Consider the following 18,831-nt stretch of genomic DNA (forward strand, 5'->3'; position numbering starts at 1 on the left):
TGGAAAGAATGCAGAGAAGAGCAAACTAAGATGGTTAAAGGTCTGGAGACAAAAACATGTGAAGAACGGTTTCAGGAACTGGGTATAGCCAGTCTAGAGAAAAGAAGGACTAGGGGTGATGTGATAGCGGTCTTACAGTATTTGGGGGGTTGCCACAAAGAGGAGGGGGGTCAGCTTATTCTCCAAAGGACCAGAAAGCAAGACAAGAAACAATGGATGGAAACTAACTAAGGAGAGAAGCAACCTGGAATTAAGGAGAAACTCCCTAACCGTGAGGACATTTAACCAGTGGAACAGCTTTGACTTCGGAAGTTGTGGCTGCTCCATCACTGGAGGCTTTTAAGAAAAGACTAGAAAGCCACGTGTCTAGAATGGTATAGGATCTCCTGCTTGGGCAGTGGGTTGGACTAGATGACCTTCAAGCACACACACACACACACACACACACACATTGGAGATCAGGTCTACACTCCTCCTGAGCTGCAGGCCCAGGGCATCAGAAGCAGAGAAGGAGACACCCTTAGAATGAAAATCTCTCTCTATAAAAGCGAAATACCACTCACACATCAATTCAAAATCTCCAGAACCGTAATGTCTACCAACTTGACATTTGGCACTTATGTTCCTCTTGGCTTCTAGGTGCTCACTAAGAAAGAATTTTTTGAGATAACCATCAGAGCATTAGTATTTTGTATATTATTATTATTATTATCATTAACATGCTCTGATGCTAAGGAGTTCTAATCCCTCTCCCCACCTGAAAAGAAAGCTGTTCCAAATGCAAAACACAAGCAGACAAGTTTCAGTTTCAGTTTTAGTTTCACAGCAGCAACCAGCTTTAGTACAGAACAGTTGAGCTAAGCCACGCCCAGGCTCCTTGCTGTCTCTTTCTTGCTCACACAGCAAAGACTTTCAGTTTCCAAACAGCCCTCAACTCACACACTGACAGGAGGCTAGCTAGATGAATACCGATGGATGATGGTAGGCAGAGGCAGAATTTCCCCCCCTTATTTTCCTCCCCAAAAACTATGCCCAATCACATAGTTTCATAGCGAAGCACCGGTATTGAGCTAGTAAAATAATAAAGCTTTCTGCACCACTGCTTGAGTACAGTTATGTGCTTGCATTTGGGACCGAATTGTTAGAATTACTTCAATGGGAATCCTCCCTCCCCCAGATAGCACTTAAGGCAGTAAAAGTGAAAAATGTGGTGGTTTAAAATAATAATAGCACATGCAGCACGTTTTCCACATGAATAAAACCATTGCTTTTAGGTTTCAATTGTAAAGCATCGGGTTTTTTTCCAGCGTTGTGAGATGCCAGATCAGAGCCATTAGCCCTGTTTTGTTCCCAAAGCAACCGACAATGTCGGTTTATAGCTCCCCATGAAATCCGCAATAATCCATTGCTCACTGCAGAGTAAGGTTGAAACTAAGGGACATCAGAGCACATTTAATCGCAGGAGAACTGAACATTTAGGTTACAAGAAATGAATTAAAGTAAGGGGGGAAGGGGAAACTATTACGCCAGGAAGGAAGGAAGGAAGGAAGGAAGAAGGAAGGAAGGAAGGAAGGAAGGAAGGAAGGAAGGAAGGAAGGAAGGAAGGAAAGAAAGAAAGAAAGAAAGAAAGAAAGAAAGAAAGAAAGAAAGAAAGAAAGAAAGAAAGAAAGAAAGAAAGAAAGAAAGAAAGAAAGAAAGAAAGAAAGAAAGAAAGAAAGAAAGAAAGAAAGAAAGAAAGAAAGAAAGAAAGAAAGATGGAAGAAGAAATTAAAAAAGGAAGGAGGGCAGGAAAGAAAGAAAAAAGAAAGGAAGAAAGGAAGAAGAAAGGCAGGAAGGCAAGAAAGAGAAAGGAAGAAAAATAAATAAATAAGGAAGGCAAGAAAGAAAGAAAGGAAAGAAGGAAGAAGAAAGGAAGGCAGGAAAGAAAGGAAGAAGAAAGGAAGGAAGAAGAAAGGAAGGAAGAGGAAAGGAAGGAAGGAAGGAATTATTTACCTGTAGAAAACCCAATTTTCTTATGGCACTTTGTAAATTCTATATTAAAATAGGTGACCAAGGCGTGAATGTAGTCGTTGCGTTGAATCTGGAGGCAAAACGCAGAGGTGAAGGCCAGGTCTTCCAGCTTTACGATGTAAAGATCAACGTCCTGCATTGATGGAGAGATGAAGAAGAGTTTCATTAAGTATTACAGATTTCTCAGCCTACAATATTTAGAACGGGCCCTAGGAGAACAGCACAACCCAATCAGAAGATGCTTACGTCTCAAAGCGGGTTTAAGACTCAGAAGAGGAGGTGCAAGGTACAGTGGTACCTTGGTACTCTTCGTTAATTGGTTCCAGGAGGCACGATGAATACCAAAAATGATGAGCACTAAAAACAATATTTCCCATAAGGAAAGGAATGAAGTGGAATGAACGGATGGGATGGAGTAGAGTGGGATGGGGTGGAGTGAAGTGGAATGAATTAAATGGGATGAGATGGGATGGAGCGGAACAGAACAGGAAATTGGATTGGAATGGAATGGAATGGAGTAGAACGGAACGGAACAGAACAGAATAGAAAGAGGAAATTAGAATGGAATGGAATAGAATTAGAATTAGAATTAGAATTAGAATAGAATAGAATAGAATAGAATAGAATAGAATAGAATAGAATAGAATAGAATAGAATAGAAAATATGGAATGGAACGGAACGGAACGGAACGGAACGGAACGGAACAGAACAGAACAGAACAGAGAAACAGAATAGGAATAGAATTTGTAACTTTCCGAGCCGGGTTCTGACAAGCAAAGTCAATGGGGGAAGTCAGATTCACTTAACAACCAACTGATTCACTTAACAACTGCAGTAATTTGCCTAATAACTGTGGCAAAATAGCTCACAAAATGGGCTAGTTAATAACTGCCTTGCTTAGCAATTATGGGTCAATTGTGATGGTAAGTCGAAGACTATCTGTAATAGAAATAGAAATAATTTTAAATGAAAAGGGTGAACTGAAATCTAAACAAGAATAGAGGAGCAAGAAATTAAGATGAGTATATGCAAATACATTCTAGGTATGACAAAGATTGTAAAACAGAGGGATTTTATAATGAACTTACAGAACTGGATGAAATCTTAACAGGTACTGATGAGAAAATGATTAAAAAAATGTATGGTTACTTACTTGGAATTAAATTGGAGGAAGAACAAGTTAAAGAAGCAATGATTGCCCGGGGGAGGGATTTTGGACATGGGATAGATTTAGATAAATGGTAAAAACTATGGTCTCGAAATTATAAATTGACAATGTCGGTAGTGTATAAAGAGAATTTGTATAAGATGTTTTACAGGTGGCATTTACTCCCAACACGAATAGCAAGGATGTTCAAGAACAAATCAGAGAGATGTTGGAAGTATCATCAGATACCTGGATCATATTATCATATGTGGTGGATGTGTGTGGAAGCAAAGAGTTACTGGACTAAGATTCATACATGGCTTGAAAAAATGATAAAACAGCATATAGATTTGAAACCAGATATATTTTTATTGGGTATCTTGCCTGAAGGATACAATAGAGAATTGATGTATTTGATCATAAATGTGTTAACGGCGGCTAGAATTGTATTTGCTAGAAATTGGAAGAGCGAAAAAATTCCAATAGAGGAAGAAGTGATGAAGAAAATGATGGAATGTGCAGAAATTAGTAAATTGACATTAGCAATCAAAGAGCAAGAAGATAAAGAATATTATAAAATTTGGGATTTATTTTATCAATGGCTAGATAAGAAAATAGAGAAGTAAACTATGTTATGGAAAGGAATAGTATAATATGTAGGATAATATGATGTAATTATGTTATATAATTGAATATAAGGAAATTAATTGTATGATCCCAGGTTTGTTAAAATAGAGATTTGCTCGCTAAGAAATATATACATTTTAGTGGGTCTAACAATGATACAATAATAACACAATATAACATAATATAATATGTATAGTTGACTTATGTAATATGAATGTATGTTTGGAAGGGAAGACTGTTGATATTGTGACATTGCATGAAAGAAATGTACCAATCGACACACTGTAGACGGTTTTATGTTGATGTTTTATGTTTGTGTTTGCTAGTGTTTGTCTTTAAAAAAAAATTAAAAACTTTATAAAAAAAGAAATAGAAATAATATCTCTTAAGCTCAACCCCCTGCTTACTTGGAGGGGTTTCTGCTCAAATTCTGCTCAAAGTCCTTCCTGCTCAAATTCTGTAGCATAAGTTGTTGAACTGTTGAAGCAAAATAGCAAGCGAGTAGCAAGTGCTAAAGTCACCAATTTAAAAACGTTGCTATTTTGCCTTTGTTTTCATGGTGTTTCTCTGACTGTGTGTGTTTGTGTTTGTATGTTTGTGTGTATGAGAGAGGAGAGGGAGGGAGGGAGAGGGGAGGGAGAGAGGGAGGGAGAGATGGAGGGAGGGAGGGAGGGAGGGAGGGAGGGAGGGAGGAGAGAGAGGGAGGGATGGAGAGAGAGAGGGGAGGGGAGGAGAGGGGGAGAGAGAGGGAGGGAGAGAGGGAGGGAGAGAGAAGGGGGGAGAGAGGGAGGGGAGGGAGGGAGGGAGGGGAGGAGGAGAGAGAGAGGGAGAGGGAGAGGGAGGGAGGGAGAGAGAGGAGAGAGAGGGAGGAGGAGAGAGAGAGGGAGGGGAGAGAGAGAGGGAGGGAGAGATGGAGGGAGAGAGAGGGGGAGAGAGAGAGAGGGAGGGAGAGAGAGAGGGAGAGGGAGGTAGGGAGGAGAGAGAGGGAGGGATGGAGAGAGAGAGGGAGAGAGAGGGAGGGGAGAGAGGGAGGGGGAGAGAGAGGGAGAAGGAGGGAAAGAGAGGGAGGGAGGGAGAGGGAGAGAGAGAGAGAGTGCTGCATTTCTACAGTGAAATACCCCAAACAAAGAAACATTTGGAAAATGAAATTAAAAAGTTGTAATCTTTAGGCTTTCAAAGCGTTGCATTTAAATAACAACCTTTTAGCTACTCAACAGATTTGGCTGTGGTTCTGTCTCAGCAGGCTATGGATATAAAACAGAACATTCTACAGTTGATTGTAATTCTACTTGAGCTTTACTATGGGAAATAATCTAAATAATCTGACATGAAACCCTCATTCATTCAAAACTGATCTAACCTTTATTGGAATTCCTTTTCTTTTTTCATGGTGGGGATTTTCTTACAACCCCGGCATTTGGTGTTTCCTTAGTGCTGCCAACACTCAGCTGCAGTTCTCACCTCCTCTGTTTCCCCCCCCCCACCCCCTTCACTGCTTGCAAATTTCTGTTTCTTAAACAATTTGTTAACTTGGCTTGCCAGTGTTAGATTCCTTGGAAGTGGGACTAAATGAGAACAGCAGGCTTTCAACAGCAGAAGTTCCAAATCCCAGCTTTCACAGTTGAAAAGTATCTATACAAATGAAGGTTATCGCTTCATTGAAAGAAAGGAAAATCCACACCTACTATTTAACAGCCACATGTAAAGACAATAGAACAAGGGTCTTCAAACTTGACGGCTTCAAGACTTGTGGACTTCAACTCCCAGAATTCCCAAGCTAACGTGACTTGGAGGAGGAATTCTGGGAGTTGAAGTCCACAAATCTTCAAGCTGTCAAGTTTGAACGCCCCTGATCTATCTTATCTTATCTCTCTCTCTCTCTCTCCCTCCCTCTCTCTCTCTCTCTCTCTGGTCTTCAAACTTGGCAAGTTTAAGACTTGTGGACTTCAACTCCCAGAATTCCCAAGCTAACGTGACTGGAGGAGGAATTATGGGAGTTGAAGTCCACAAATCTTCAAGCTGTCAAGTTTGAAGACCCCCTGCAATAGAAGGAGTTAAAAAAAACTATGAGTCTTGCAGAAGGACCTTGTTTGAAAGTTTATATTTTGAAAAGCACCAAACCTTTATTAAACAAGCATTGGTCACCACTTGCTTTGGGTCAACGATGTCCACCAAAGGCTCCTTCATGGCCACGTCCCGGATGCAGGTCATGTCGAAGCCGTAGACATTCTCCCACCCTGTCAAGGCAAAGAAGGGGATGGTTTTCATTTGCGTAAATAAGCACTTACAGCATCTTTTCTCAATCTTAACCACTTTCAATTGGGTGGACTTCAACTCCCAGAATTCCCCAGCCAGAGCAAGGGAATTCTGGCAGTTGAAGTCCAACATATTGATACACACCTATTTAAAAGTTACCAAGGTTCAGAAACCCTGGTCCTTGAATAAATCAAATTTAAGAGTGACCTGACTTCAATTAGTCACCATAATAATAATTTTATTTTTGTATTTATTTGTGTCCACCCTGCTGTGCCGGGAGATTTAGATTAGCTAGAAAGCAGGAAATCATCTAAAAGCAGAGCTGAACCTCCTTTAGGACTGAAGCTTCTATTTTTCAGTGCAGACTCAGGTAGCAGATTGCAGAAAGATAGATCTCTGAATGAATCTGTGATTCTGTGAGCAACTCAATCTGCCTGCCTGCTTTGCCTGATTTTGGGTAAAAGTTGCTCTTTTTAAATAAAAAATTCAATATTTATATACATGGTGTGTTGTAAGTTAATTTTGTGGGTTTGCTTGCAAGCAAATTTTATGTGACAGACTCAGGCAGCAGATTGCAGAAAGGTAGATCTCTGAGTGAATCTGTGATTCTGCAAGCAACTCAATCTGCTTGCCTGCTTTGCCTGATTTTGTCTTAAAGTTGCTCTTTTTTATTAAAAAAAAATCAATATTTACATAAATATTTACAATATTTGCATGCAAGCCACACCCAGCCAGTCACATGACCATTAAGCCATGTCCAGTCAGCAAGCCACGCCCATCCAGTCACATGACCACCAAGCCACACCCACAAGTTAGGCCACGCCCGCATAAATTTGAATCCCATCCCTGGCGAAGCTGTATAAGTTGTCTGCGGACTCACAGTGGATTTTGAAATCCTTGTACTGTCGGTCTTCGATGGCTACCATGTACAAAGCCGCTCGGTCTGGAAACATAAGCCCTCCAGGTTTCTGTTGACGAATTGTGTGGAAATGGATGTCTTAATCTATTCACCTAACAAAAACATCACATTTTTGAACGCGAATAAAAGTGACAAAACACAACAACCAGACAAAACATCCCTTCCTCTTTCATGTCACTTCACAACTCCAAAGGGCTTGGAAGGATGACATTCGGGGCCATCTCAAATCTTTCTTTGGTCTAGGACAAAGGTGAGGAACAATGGCCCCCTTCATGACTTCAACTCCCAGAATCCCCGAGCTGACATGGGATTCTGGGAGTTTGGATTACAGATTAACAGAGTTGGAAGGGACCTTGGAGGTCATCTAGCCCACCCCCACCCCCACTCAAGCAGGAGACCCTACACCATTCTTGACAGATGGCAGTCCAGTCTCTTCTTGAAAGTCTCCAGTGATGAAGCTCCCACAACTTCCAAATAAAAGCTGTTCCACTGGTTGATTGTTCTTACTGTCAGAACATTTCTCCTTATTTTCAGGTTCAATCTCTCCTTGTTCAGTTTCCATCCATTATTCCTTGTCTGGTCTACAGGTGCTTTAGAAAATAGCTTGACCCCCTCCTCTTTGAAGTCCACAACTCATAAAAGGTCCATAGTTGCCCACCCTGGGTCTAAATGGTGTTTTATATATGTGTGTGATTAATACTTCGATGTTCAAAACCAGCATCTCTCAACCCAGCAATTTTTAAGATGTCTGGACTTCAACTCCCAGAATTCTCAAGCCAGCATGGAATTCTGGGAGTTTAAGTCCACAAGTTATAAAAGGGGCATAGTTCCCTACCCTCAGTCTGGAATCATTGAAATGGAGCAAAGGACAAAGGGGAAATTAGACCAAAACCAAACCAGAACCTGACTGGAGGAAGACAATGAAAATCATCTCTCTTTCTCTCTGTCACATTACAGTTCCAGAGAACAGGATGATCTTCCTTGGTAACTTTTAAGACACGTGGACCTCAATTCCCAGAATGCCCCAACTAGCATGGAATTCTGGGAGTTGAAGTCCACACATCTCAAAGTTGAGAAGATTGTCAAACCCTGATCAAGAAGCTTTACATGATGGGAGAAACAATTTTACCAGAAGTGAGGCCCATCTAGCGTTTCTCCCACACTTCCCAAAAATAAAAATATGTGTTCTGAGGATCTCTGGTTTTGTTTAACTTTTAAAATCCTGACCAGATCAATGTCAGATATTTTCCCCACTAGTTAAACACACACACACACACACAATTAAAAGCTGGATCAAAAAAGGACATTGGGCAGTGAATAAAGTAAATTTTTGAAGCATGAATAGCCCTTGTGGTGGTTAATCGACTCTCAGTGAATAAAGTTTCTCATGTAAATCTGAATTTAAATTGTAACATCTAGTGAGGTCAAGATTTTGGCAGATTCATCTGTTTGTTTGTCTCAACTTTGGAGAGGTTGAGAAGGATACGCCTCCGTTTTTAGTTTTCATTTGAATGTGATTTAAGTGGGTTTCAAAAGAAGAGAATAATTGTAGCTCAGAGCTGAACTGTGGGGAGCTATTTGGTGCTCTCTGAGCTTGGTTATTTTCTTGCAGACGTTTCATTACCCAAACTATGTAACATCATCATCAGTGCTAGAAGGGAGTAGGGATTGTGGAGGAGGAGGAGGAGGAGGAGGAGGAGGAGGAGGACTGTGGGGTCCTTAGTGCTCTCTGAGCTTGGTTGTTTTCTTGCAGACATTTCATTACCCAGCTAGGTAACACCATCAGTGCTGGGACTATTGTTTTATAAACAATATACCATATATGTGAGCCATTGTATAGTAATGATTATGGAAAGATGGAAACACATACATTTTAACAAGCACAACTAAGCATGAGATATCCTTGGCATTCATATTTTAGTTGCCACTGAAATCGCGCGGCATCTGTCACTCCAAAACCAACCTTTGAAAGACCTTCTAAGAAGCTAATACGGTAGAAGATACCAAACGCCTACCAGCCACTTGTCTCGAGCAAAGATGACCGTGTTAAGCATGGACTCATAGAAAAGGGAGTAACCCATCCATTCACTGATTATGATATCTACTTTGTCCACAGGCAATTCAATCTCTTCCACTTTGCCTTTAAATATTGTGATGACTGGAAACAGAATCAAAACACATGAAGTTACTGGAGTGAATCTGCCGGCCGTATCGTTCCCCCCTTGATATTCAGAGGGCCAGTTTGCAGCTGAATTTGAATCTGCATCTTCTTCACATAGAGAGGTCCTTGGAGACCACCTGTATTATTATATAATAATATAATATTATGTGATATTAATGTTATAATAATATGCATTATTGTATAATAATATACTCTTATACTCTTATATAATATTAATATCATAATAATATACTCCTATAATCTTATATAAAATTAATGTTACAGTGTATTATTACATAATGTACTCTTATAATATTAATATAGTAATATAATTGTATCATTATATTATACATCTTATAATCTTATGTAATATTAATACCATATTATAGTAATATAATTGTATTATCACATAATAATATACTCTTATAATCTTTTACAATATTAATATTGTAGTAATATAATGTATTATCACATATTAATATACTCTTATATAATATTAATATTACAGTAATATAATTGTATTACCACATATTAATATATTCTTATAATCTTTTACAATATTAATATTATAGTAATATAATTGTATCATTATATTATACATCTTATAATCTTATGTAATATTAATACCATATTATAGTAATATAATTGTATTATCACATAATAATATACTCTTATAATCTTTTACAATATTAATATTGTAGTAATATAATGTATTATCACATATTAATATACTCTTATATATAATCTATTTACAATATTAATATTGTAGTAATATAATGTATTATCATATTATAATATTAATATATCTATTCAATATTAATATTGTAGTAATATAATTATATAATATAATCTTATATAATATTAATATTACAGTAATATAATTGTATTACCACATATTAATATATTCTTATAATCTTTTACAATATTAATATTATAGTAATATAATTGTATTATCACATAACAATATAATCTTATAATCTTATATAATATTAATATTATAGTAATATAATTGTATTATTATATAATAATATAATATTTTGAATAAATAATTTAAAAAGACAAGTATGTTTGATTTTTTTTGTTTCTTACTGGTTTTAAATCTGATTAATCTCTTTAGGAAGAGCTGGAATCTCTGTTCATGCAGGTAGTCCTTTACTTGCAAGCCCAACTGAACTTCCGTCGTTCAGCAAGGCAGTTCTTAAGTAAGTCATGCCCAATGACCTTTCTTGCCACGTTAATTAAGCAAATCGCTGAGGTTGCTTCTCCCATTGACTCAGAAGCCAGCTGGGAAGGCTGAGACCATCATCAATGAAGGCCGGTTGCCAAGCGATTGAATTTTGTTCATGTGGTACTAGGGATGCTGCAACGGTCATAAGTGCGAGGACCACTCATTTTTTTCCAATGCCATATATAACTTTGAATGGATACTCAGCAATTGGTTGCAAGCCAAGGAGTACCTGTACTCATCGGGGCCGTTTGACCAAAAGATTACATTATATATTTCTCCCATTTTTAAAATTCTGGTTTCCTTTTTAACCACGAGTGAGGTGCGTAGTTTTGGGGAGCCCAAATTGCGTCACAAACAGAGATTAGGGTCAGAGCCACATAAGGGGCTCCTTGGGGGTTAGGTGGTAATAGTGGGGTGCCATGCTTAGAGGCCAGGAGGTGGGGGGGGCAGAGGGATTTCAGGAGAGGAAATCATTCACCCTTTATCCTACAGGTAGTCCTTGACTTACAACGACAACTGTGTCCAGAATTTATCCTGCTAAGTGAGAAATTTGTCAAGTGAGTCCATTTTATGGCTTTTCTTGCCACAGTTATTAAGTGAGTCACTGCAGTTGTTAAATTAATAAGTGAATCTTATTAATTTAAGTGAGTGTTTGTTAAGTGAATCTTGCTTCCCCGTTGACTTTGCTGGTCAGAAGGTCCCAAAAGGAGAATCACATGACACTGGAATGGTCATAACTAAGAACCAGTTGTCAAGCAGCACCTGAATGTAAATCACGTGGCCATGGGGAGGCTGCCACGGTTATAAATGTGAAAAAACAGCCATAAGTCCCTTTTTTTCAGCGCCATTGTAACTTCAGATGGTCACTAAACGAACCTTTGTAAGCCGAGGGCTATCGGAGTAGGCCCTACTGTCAGAATACTGCTAGTCCTCGACTTACAGTGATTCAAAGATACAACAGCCTTAAAGAAAAAAAAGGCGAGTGATATCCGGTCCTCATTCTTATGACCATTGCTGCAACTCCATGGTCTCTTGACCAAAATTCTGTTGCTTGGCAACCGGCAAGTATTTGGTTGCAGCATCTCCTGAGGTCATGTGATCACCATTTGTGGCCTTCCTAGGGAGTTTCCAACAAGCAAAGTCACTGGGGAAATCTGGCTTCGTTTAACGACTTCACAATTCACTTAACAACTGCCGCGATTCGCTTCACCGTCGAAGAAAGAAGGTCGTAAGTTCAGCCATGACTCTCTTAACAACTGCCTTGGAAATCCTGGTTCCAACTGTAGTTGTAAGTCAAGGAGTAACTGTAGTTACATGAATATACAGTTATTTTTTAAAACCTTTTCTCTCTCTGAGCACCCTGAGAATATATCTGCTGAACAAAACTCCACATTGGTGACAGGAAGGGCATTCGGCCAGTAAACACCCTGCTAGCTCCATTCAGTTGCCCAGACACTCCATCCCACAAGGGATTATGGGATCATTAAATGATTATGATTTTTTCGATTGCCTATAAACTAATTTCTAGTAGAAATAAGAAACTCCCTGGATTACCCTTCATAAGATGGCTTCATAAGATGGCTTTTCCACCTGATTTCATTCGCCATCTTTTAGTAAGATAAAACCTCTTTTGCAATAAAATGATATATTTGGAGGCTTATCTCACTTATTAACAGGAGTGGAGCAACGGGAGTGGGCCAAGGGGGAAAAATTGGTCCATGTCACTGTTTCCATGGAATTCATTTTTTTTTTTTTAAAATTAGATGGAGAATTTGTAAGCAACAATACGTGATCTTAATAGTAATGATTATCAACTGGGGGGGGGGGAGACTATTTTTTCAAGATGGATACAGAAGGTTTTAGTGCAGGGGTGTCCAACCTTGGCAACTTTAAGACTTGTGGACTTCAACTCCCAGAATTCCTCAGCCAGGTTGGACACCCCTGTTTTAGTGGATTAAACCCTGCTGGCAGCAATTTACTCTTTGATGGTGAACTTCTGACAACCCTCTCCAATAACCAATTTTAAATTGTCAAAGGAGATAATAGACTATAAAAAAAAACCGACATAGCCCTTTCAGGAAATGGCACCAATGGAAATCGCTTTTAAGTTGTTTTTAATAAGCTCAGACACCCGTTGAGGAAGATCAAGGAAAGAAGAAAACAGGGGGAGAGAAAAAAATAATCCGAGATGGGTGAGATTTCATTTTTAAAAAAAACACACCAAAGGACCTTTGAGAAGCACAGTGGAAATAAGAAAAAAAAATTATGAGAAAAAAAGAGTTGAAGGATAGCATTAACAAATAAAAATCTATGTTAAAATCCAGTCTGTCAATTACACACGGCCTATAATCGTCTCCATTGTCCTCACCACTCTCTGTAGGGACTTTCTATCTGAGGCACTGTGGCCTGTGGCAAAAGCGGCATACACAGCTATACAGAAAGCTTAGGGATAATCCAAATATTTTTAAAAAGGACATATGTATGAAATGGGAACAAGACCAGGTCGGAAAGTAAAATGTGCAGAAATGTAGCCGAGAATTGTAGAAATGGTGACAGGTAAGAGAAATTCAGAAGGTACTGAGGTTAGCAAAGGACGTTGAGTATTTTTTTAAAAAAAAGACTTATTTAGATATGTTCAAAATATAGGGAAAAGCAAAGAGTTGGTGTATTGGCTGCTCGGTGAAGAAGGAAGAATGGTAAATTAAATAAGACAATCCAAATTATACACTCGTGTTAAATGTAATCCCATTAACACATGATGTGATATGCTTTAATGTTATTACAAAACCTGCTCAAAGCAGTAGCACCCATGCAAACCATGAAGCTGAAGTGAAGACACGTATGATTGGGTAATCACACAAATGCTTGGGTGGGGGGGGGGTGGACTAGATGACCTCCAAGGTTCCTTCCAACTCTGTTAATCTGTTAAACCAAGAAACAGCTACTCAACTCCTATTGGGTTTGCTCTTTTCCGACAAAAAGTATGCATTCCACTAGAAAACCGAAGAGCAGGATAGAGAAATAAGAGCCCTGAGATTGACAGAAACACAACACAGGGAATACCTCTTTATTCTGATTATGTTTAAAGCTCCACAGATAAATGCCATCCTAGGGGACTGAAGGAAGCAGCTGATAGTTGGGCCAAATTCTTATGTATTAATCTTGGAGAAATCCTCGAATGGTGAGGTGGTCTAGAGGTGGAGCTCTCTTGCCTCACAATCAGGAGGCTGTGAGTTCGATCCTAGGTAGAGGCAGATATTTCTCCCTCTGGGCGCAATAAGAATATATCTGCTGGGGGAAAAACTCCTCATTGGTAACAGGAAGGGCATCTGGCCAGTAAACACTCAGCTCCATTCAGTTGCCGAGACTCCACCCCGCAAGGGATTATTATTGAGGTCATTAAAAGAAGAAGATGATGATCTTGGAGAAATCCTGCTGAAGTGAAATGAGGAGAGCAAATGAAGTCCCTATTTTCAAAAAGAGGAAAAAAGGAAGATGGAGTAAGCCAAGAGACCCCCATCAGGTTAATATGAATTCTTAGGAAAATTCCTCCACAGATGGTGATGATACAGCTCTTACGCACCTTGTAAACAATGACTAGAAATTACATCTATCGGTCCAGAATCAATTTGCCAGGTTATTTATTTACTTACTAGCATTTATATCCTGCCATATTCAATTGAGTCTAAGCAGTTAGCTTGTTCGTGGAATGGGTAACTTTCATAGTAGATTGTGGGAATGCTGCAAGACATACTATATCTTGACTTTTGCAAAGCATTTCTTAAAATGCCCCAGGCCTACTGATTGGCTAGTAGGATCCCCAACGGGGGGGGGGGGGGGGGGGGGGGGGGGGGGGGGGGGGGGGGGGGGGGTGGGGGGGGGGGGGGGGTTGTTTTTTTTTATTTTTTTTTTTGGTGTGTTGGGGGGTTTTTTTGGGTTTTGGTGGGGGGGTTTGGTTTGTGTTTTTTTTTGGTGTGGTTTGGGTTTGGTTTTTTGGGGAAAAAGTAACCCATGTTTTTTTTTTTTTTTTTTTTTTTTTTTTTTAAATGGGGGGGGCGCCCCCACAACCCGCCCGCGGCACTTTTTTTTCGTTCTGGCCCTCTCCGGGGGGCGGGCGGTGGGGCCCTGGGCTAGTGGATAAATGTGGATTGGATAGATGGATGTGTATGTATGTATGCATGCATGTATGTATGATTACACTGAAAAAAATTATCATCTGTATTCCAGAGCGGCATGATGGCCTAGAGGTGAAAACATTCACCTCCCACTTAGAAGGTTGAGAGTTCAATCCTAGGCAGCAACAGATGTTCAGGTTGCAAGAAGAAAATATCTGCTGTGAACTCTGCCTAGGCATCAGAGCAAGGGCATCTGGCTAGTAAATGCTCAGATCGATTCAGTCACCACAACCCTACCCTGAATTAAGGGATTACAGGGTCATAAAAAGAAGAAAAATTCAAGTAATCTGTCCAAAAGTAAAGTAATCTGTATATTCATTAATGCTTTGAAAAAAGAGATGGAAGGAATGCATATCAAATGTAAAGATGATTTCAAATTGACTAGGATAACTCATATGCTAGAAGTTAAATAAAATTCAGAATGGTCTTGATTGGATAGGAGCATGGTGGCATAGTGGTTAGAGTGCAGTACTGCAGGCTCCTTCTGCTGACTTCCAGCTGCCTGCAATTTGGCAGTTCAAATCTCACCAGGCTCAAGGTTGACTCCGCCTTCCATCCTTCCAAGGTGGGTAAAATGAGGACCCAGATTGTTGGAGGCAAATATCCGAACCCGTGGTGGGATTCAAAAATTCTTACTACTGGTTCTGTGGGCGTGGTGTGGTGTGGCTTGGTGGGCGTGGCAGGGGAAGGATACTGTAATGTCCATTCCCTCCCCACTATAATAACCTGCTTTCCAGCTCCATTCTCCTCTGCAGGGCAACCAAAGAAGACCCAGCCAATCAGCTGGGACTGATTGGGAGGTGGAGAATAGATGGGGGCGGGGCCAGTCAGAGGTGGTATTTACCAGTTCTCCAAATTACTCAAAATTTCCACAACCGGTTCTTCAGAACTGGTCAGAACCGGCTGAAGACCCACCTCTGACCCTGACTCTGTAAACGGTTAGAGAGGACTAGAGCACTGTGAAGCGGTGTATAAGTCTAAGTGCTATTGCTATAGAGACACGGGCTGGGAGTAATCGAATGAAATTTCACAAATAAATGTGAAAGTCTTTGTTTAGGAAACTAAATGCACATGTACAGATATATGACAGAAGATGATAACTGTACTTGGGAAACAGAATAGGAGTTTCATTATAAACTGCATGGAAGTCAGGTGTGTGATATGACTGGAAAAAAGGAGACAAATGCAATTTTATGCTTGCCTTGTAATTTCCACATTACAGGAAGTAATCATTCAACTCTCTTCCCTCTATCAATCAATCAGTCAGTCAGTCAATCAGTCAACAAGTTTAAGATGCAGCCTAAAAGCTACAGATTTAGTCATTAAACTGTTTAGCTCTATTTTAAAACAGTGTTCACTTGTTATAAGCTGTGATAAGCTGTTCAAGTAATAAGTATAAATTACAGGTAGACCTCAACTTACAACCACAATTGAGCCTCAAATTTCTGCTTGTTAAAGGGGGACATTTGTCAAGTGAATTTTCTCCCAAGAAGTAAACGGATAGAAATTAACCAAGGAGAGAAGCAACTGAGAACTAAGGAGAAATTTCCTGACAGAACAATTAATTTGTGGAAAAACTTGCCTCCAGAGATTGTGAATGCTCCAACACTGAAAGGTTTTAAGAGGAGATTGGACAACCATTTGTCTGAAATGGTATGGGGTTTCCTGCTTGAATAGGGGATTGGACTAGAAGACCTCCAACGTCTTTCCAACTGCTATTCTATTCTATTATTTCTATTCTATTCTATTCCATTCCATTATTTCTATTCTATTCTATTCTATTCTATTCTATTCTATTCCATTCCATTCCATTATTTCTTCTATTCTATTCTATTCCATTCCATTATTTCTATTCTATTCTATTCTATTCCATTCCATTTCTATTCTATTCTATTCTATTCATTCTATTCCATTCCATTCATTATTTCTATTCTATTCTATTCCATTCCATTATTTCTATTCTATTATATTCTATTCTATTCTATTCTATTCTATTCTATTCCATTCCATTCCATTCCATTCCATTCCATTCCATTCCATTCTATTCTATTCTATTCTATTCTATTTCATTCCATTATTTCTATTCTATTCTATTCTATTCTATTCTATTCTATTCCATTCCATTATTCCATTCCATTCTATTTCTATTCTATTCTATTCTATTCTATTCTATTCTGTTCTGTTCTGTTCTGTTCTGTTCTGTTCTGTTCTATTCTATTCTGTTCTATTCTATTCTTGCTCCTGTTTCTGTTTCTGTTTCAGTTTCTGTTTCTGTTTCTGTTTCTGTTTCTGTTTCTGTTTCTGTTTCTATTTCTATTCTATTCTATTCTATTCTATTCTATTCTATTCTATTCTACTCTTCTCTAATGAAAGCCGTAGGAGGTCATCTGGATTTTCAGAGAGTGGGAGTCATCAGTATGTTGATGGCACCCAATTCCTCCTGTCATTCAAATCCAGAAATAATAGCTATTTTAGAGCGATTGAATGAGGAAGAGCAGCTGAAATTAAATCCAGACAAGACAAAGGTGATATTGACCAAGCTGGATTTGAAAACAGAGGTATGAGGTTCACACTCCCCTTGTATGGAGTTGCTCTATAATCTTCATCTCCTGCTGAGTTTTCAAGCGATGACTCTGGTGTGAAGTACTTCTGAATTTTGCACCAGCTGCAAACCTTCCTGAACTGGTTGGAACTGAGATCAGTTACCTCTGGCTTAGATATATCCCTTCTTGACTACCACAATATGCTCCAGATGGGGCTACTCTTGAAAGCCTCTGGAAGGTAATACTTCTTGCATAATGTGGCCCCTTGGCTGCCGAACGGTGCAGGGTGGAAACATCTCAACACGCCAACATTTGTACAACTGCCAGTTGATCGCTGGGCACAATTTAAGACAGCTTCCCCAATCCCTGGTCCATCAACCGGCAGCCATTATTGCCATCATATTGTCATTGAAGGAAAAAAAAAGTGGAATGCAAATAAATCGACACATAACCTTCCCTTATCAATTAACTTTCTTAATAGATGAGCTTTGGTCAGCATAACTCACAGCTCTTCTCTCTGGTCATACGTTCTGTATTATTTAGGGACAGCGTGGAAAACATATCTGAAGAACCCAAAGTGTCAGGAAAATTAGTCTCTCAACATAGAACTCTCAACAGTTCTGTATCACACTTACAGGAGGTGTGTGTTTGTAGCGTGTGTGTGTGTGTGTGTGTGTGTGTGTGTGTGTGTGTCAGAAGCTTTAGTCCTATTAATGAATATACTTCAATGTATTACGGAATCACAAGGTGTGAAAATGAGGATCAAACAAAATTAAACTGAAGGAATTTGTTTTGTTTAGTTTTGTTTTTCAAATAATTAGTCCTGACAAAATAATCCTGGCATGGGTTCAGACAAGGTAAATTCTCGACTAATGCTTCAAAATCAGATAGAGTGTGGTCAAATCTGTAGCTAATAAGCAATTAAGACTGGAAAAGCTCTATAGCCATAGCACTTAGACTTATATACCGCTTTATGGTGCTTTACAGCCCTCTCTAAGCAGTTTACAGAGTCAGCATCTTGCCCCCAACAATCCGGGTCCTCAGAAGGATGGAAGGCTGAGTCAAACCTGAGCCTGGTGGGATTTGAACTGCCAAATTGCAGGCAGCCGATAGTCGGTAGAAGTGGCCTGCAGTACAGCACTCTAACCACTGTGCCACCAAGACTAGAGAGAGAGAGAAAATACATATCGACTTCAACAAAGCATTTGACAAAGTACCCTGTGACCTGCTGATTAACAAGGGAGTTAAGTCTGATCTGGATGGGTACATAGCTGGCTTGCAAAATTGTCCTCAAAGAATTCTCATCAATGGTTCTTCATCAACCTGAAGAAAGACATCAAGTGGGGATGGAACCCGAATTAAGTCTGGGCCCTCAGTTCTTCGGCACTTTCATAAATGATTTAGATGGAGAGATGGAGGGAATGCTTATCAAAATTGCAAACGACACCACAGAATGGGACAGCTTAATATTCTAGGAGAAAGTAACATAATTCAAATTGGTAAGCTACACAAATAGACCAAAGGGAACACAACGAAGCTTAACAGAGACAAATGGCAAAGTTCTTCATGGGGAGCACAAGCCAAGTGCACAAATATAGAGACTTCATAACGCTTCAGATAAGTCCAAAAGCAAATGTTTTGTAAATGTTGCAAAAATGTTAAAAGCAAACTTAAGACAAAGGGAAAATGTCTGATCAGCCTTCCTATTTTTGTCTGAGCTGGGCTGATAAAACAATGAAATGGAATAACTACGCATAAGGAACA

General features: G+C 39.3%; 1 protein-coding gene across 1 annotated transcript in view; it reads right to left on the minus strand.

Annotated features, from left to right (window-relative positions):
• The window catches only part of PRMT8 (protein arginine methyltransferase 8), a 68,619-nt gene that overhangs the window by 14,186 nt on the left and 35,602 nt on the right, over positions 1-18,831 (minus strand). Inside the window, exons 5-8 of the mRNA XM_087967722.1 lie at positions 8,976-9,118; positions 6,922-7,009; positions 5,907-6,022; positions 1,993-2,143 (exon numbers count right to left, since the gene is read on the minus strand). Coding sequence (XP_087823848.1) covers positions 1,993-2,143; positions 5,907-6,022; positions 6,922-7,009; positions 8,976-9,118 — 498 coding nt within the window. The remainder of the gene's footprint in view (positions 1-1,992; positions 2,144-5,906; positions 6,023-6,921; positions 7,010-8,975; positions 9,119-18,831) is intronic.

Source organism: Notechis scutatus, chromosome 6 (genome assembly GCF_049901735.1).
Source record: "Notechis scutatus isolate UNSWTSFEM ecotype Mainland chromosome 6, rNotScu1.2, whole genome shotgun sequence".
NCBI classification, from domain to species: domain Eukaryota; kingdom Metazoa; phylum Chordata; class Lepidosauria; order Squamata; family Elapidae; genus Notechis; species Notechis scutatus.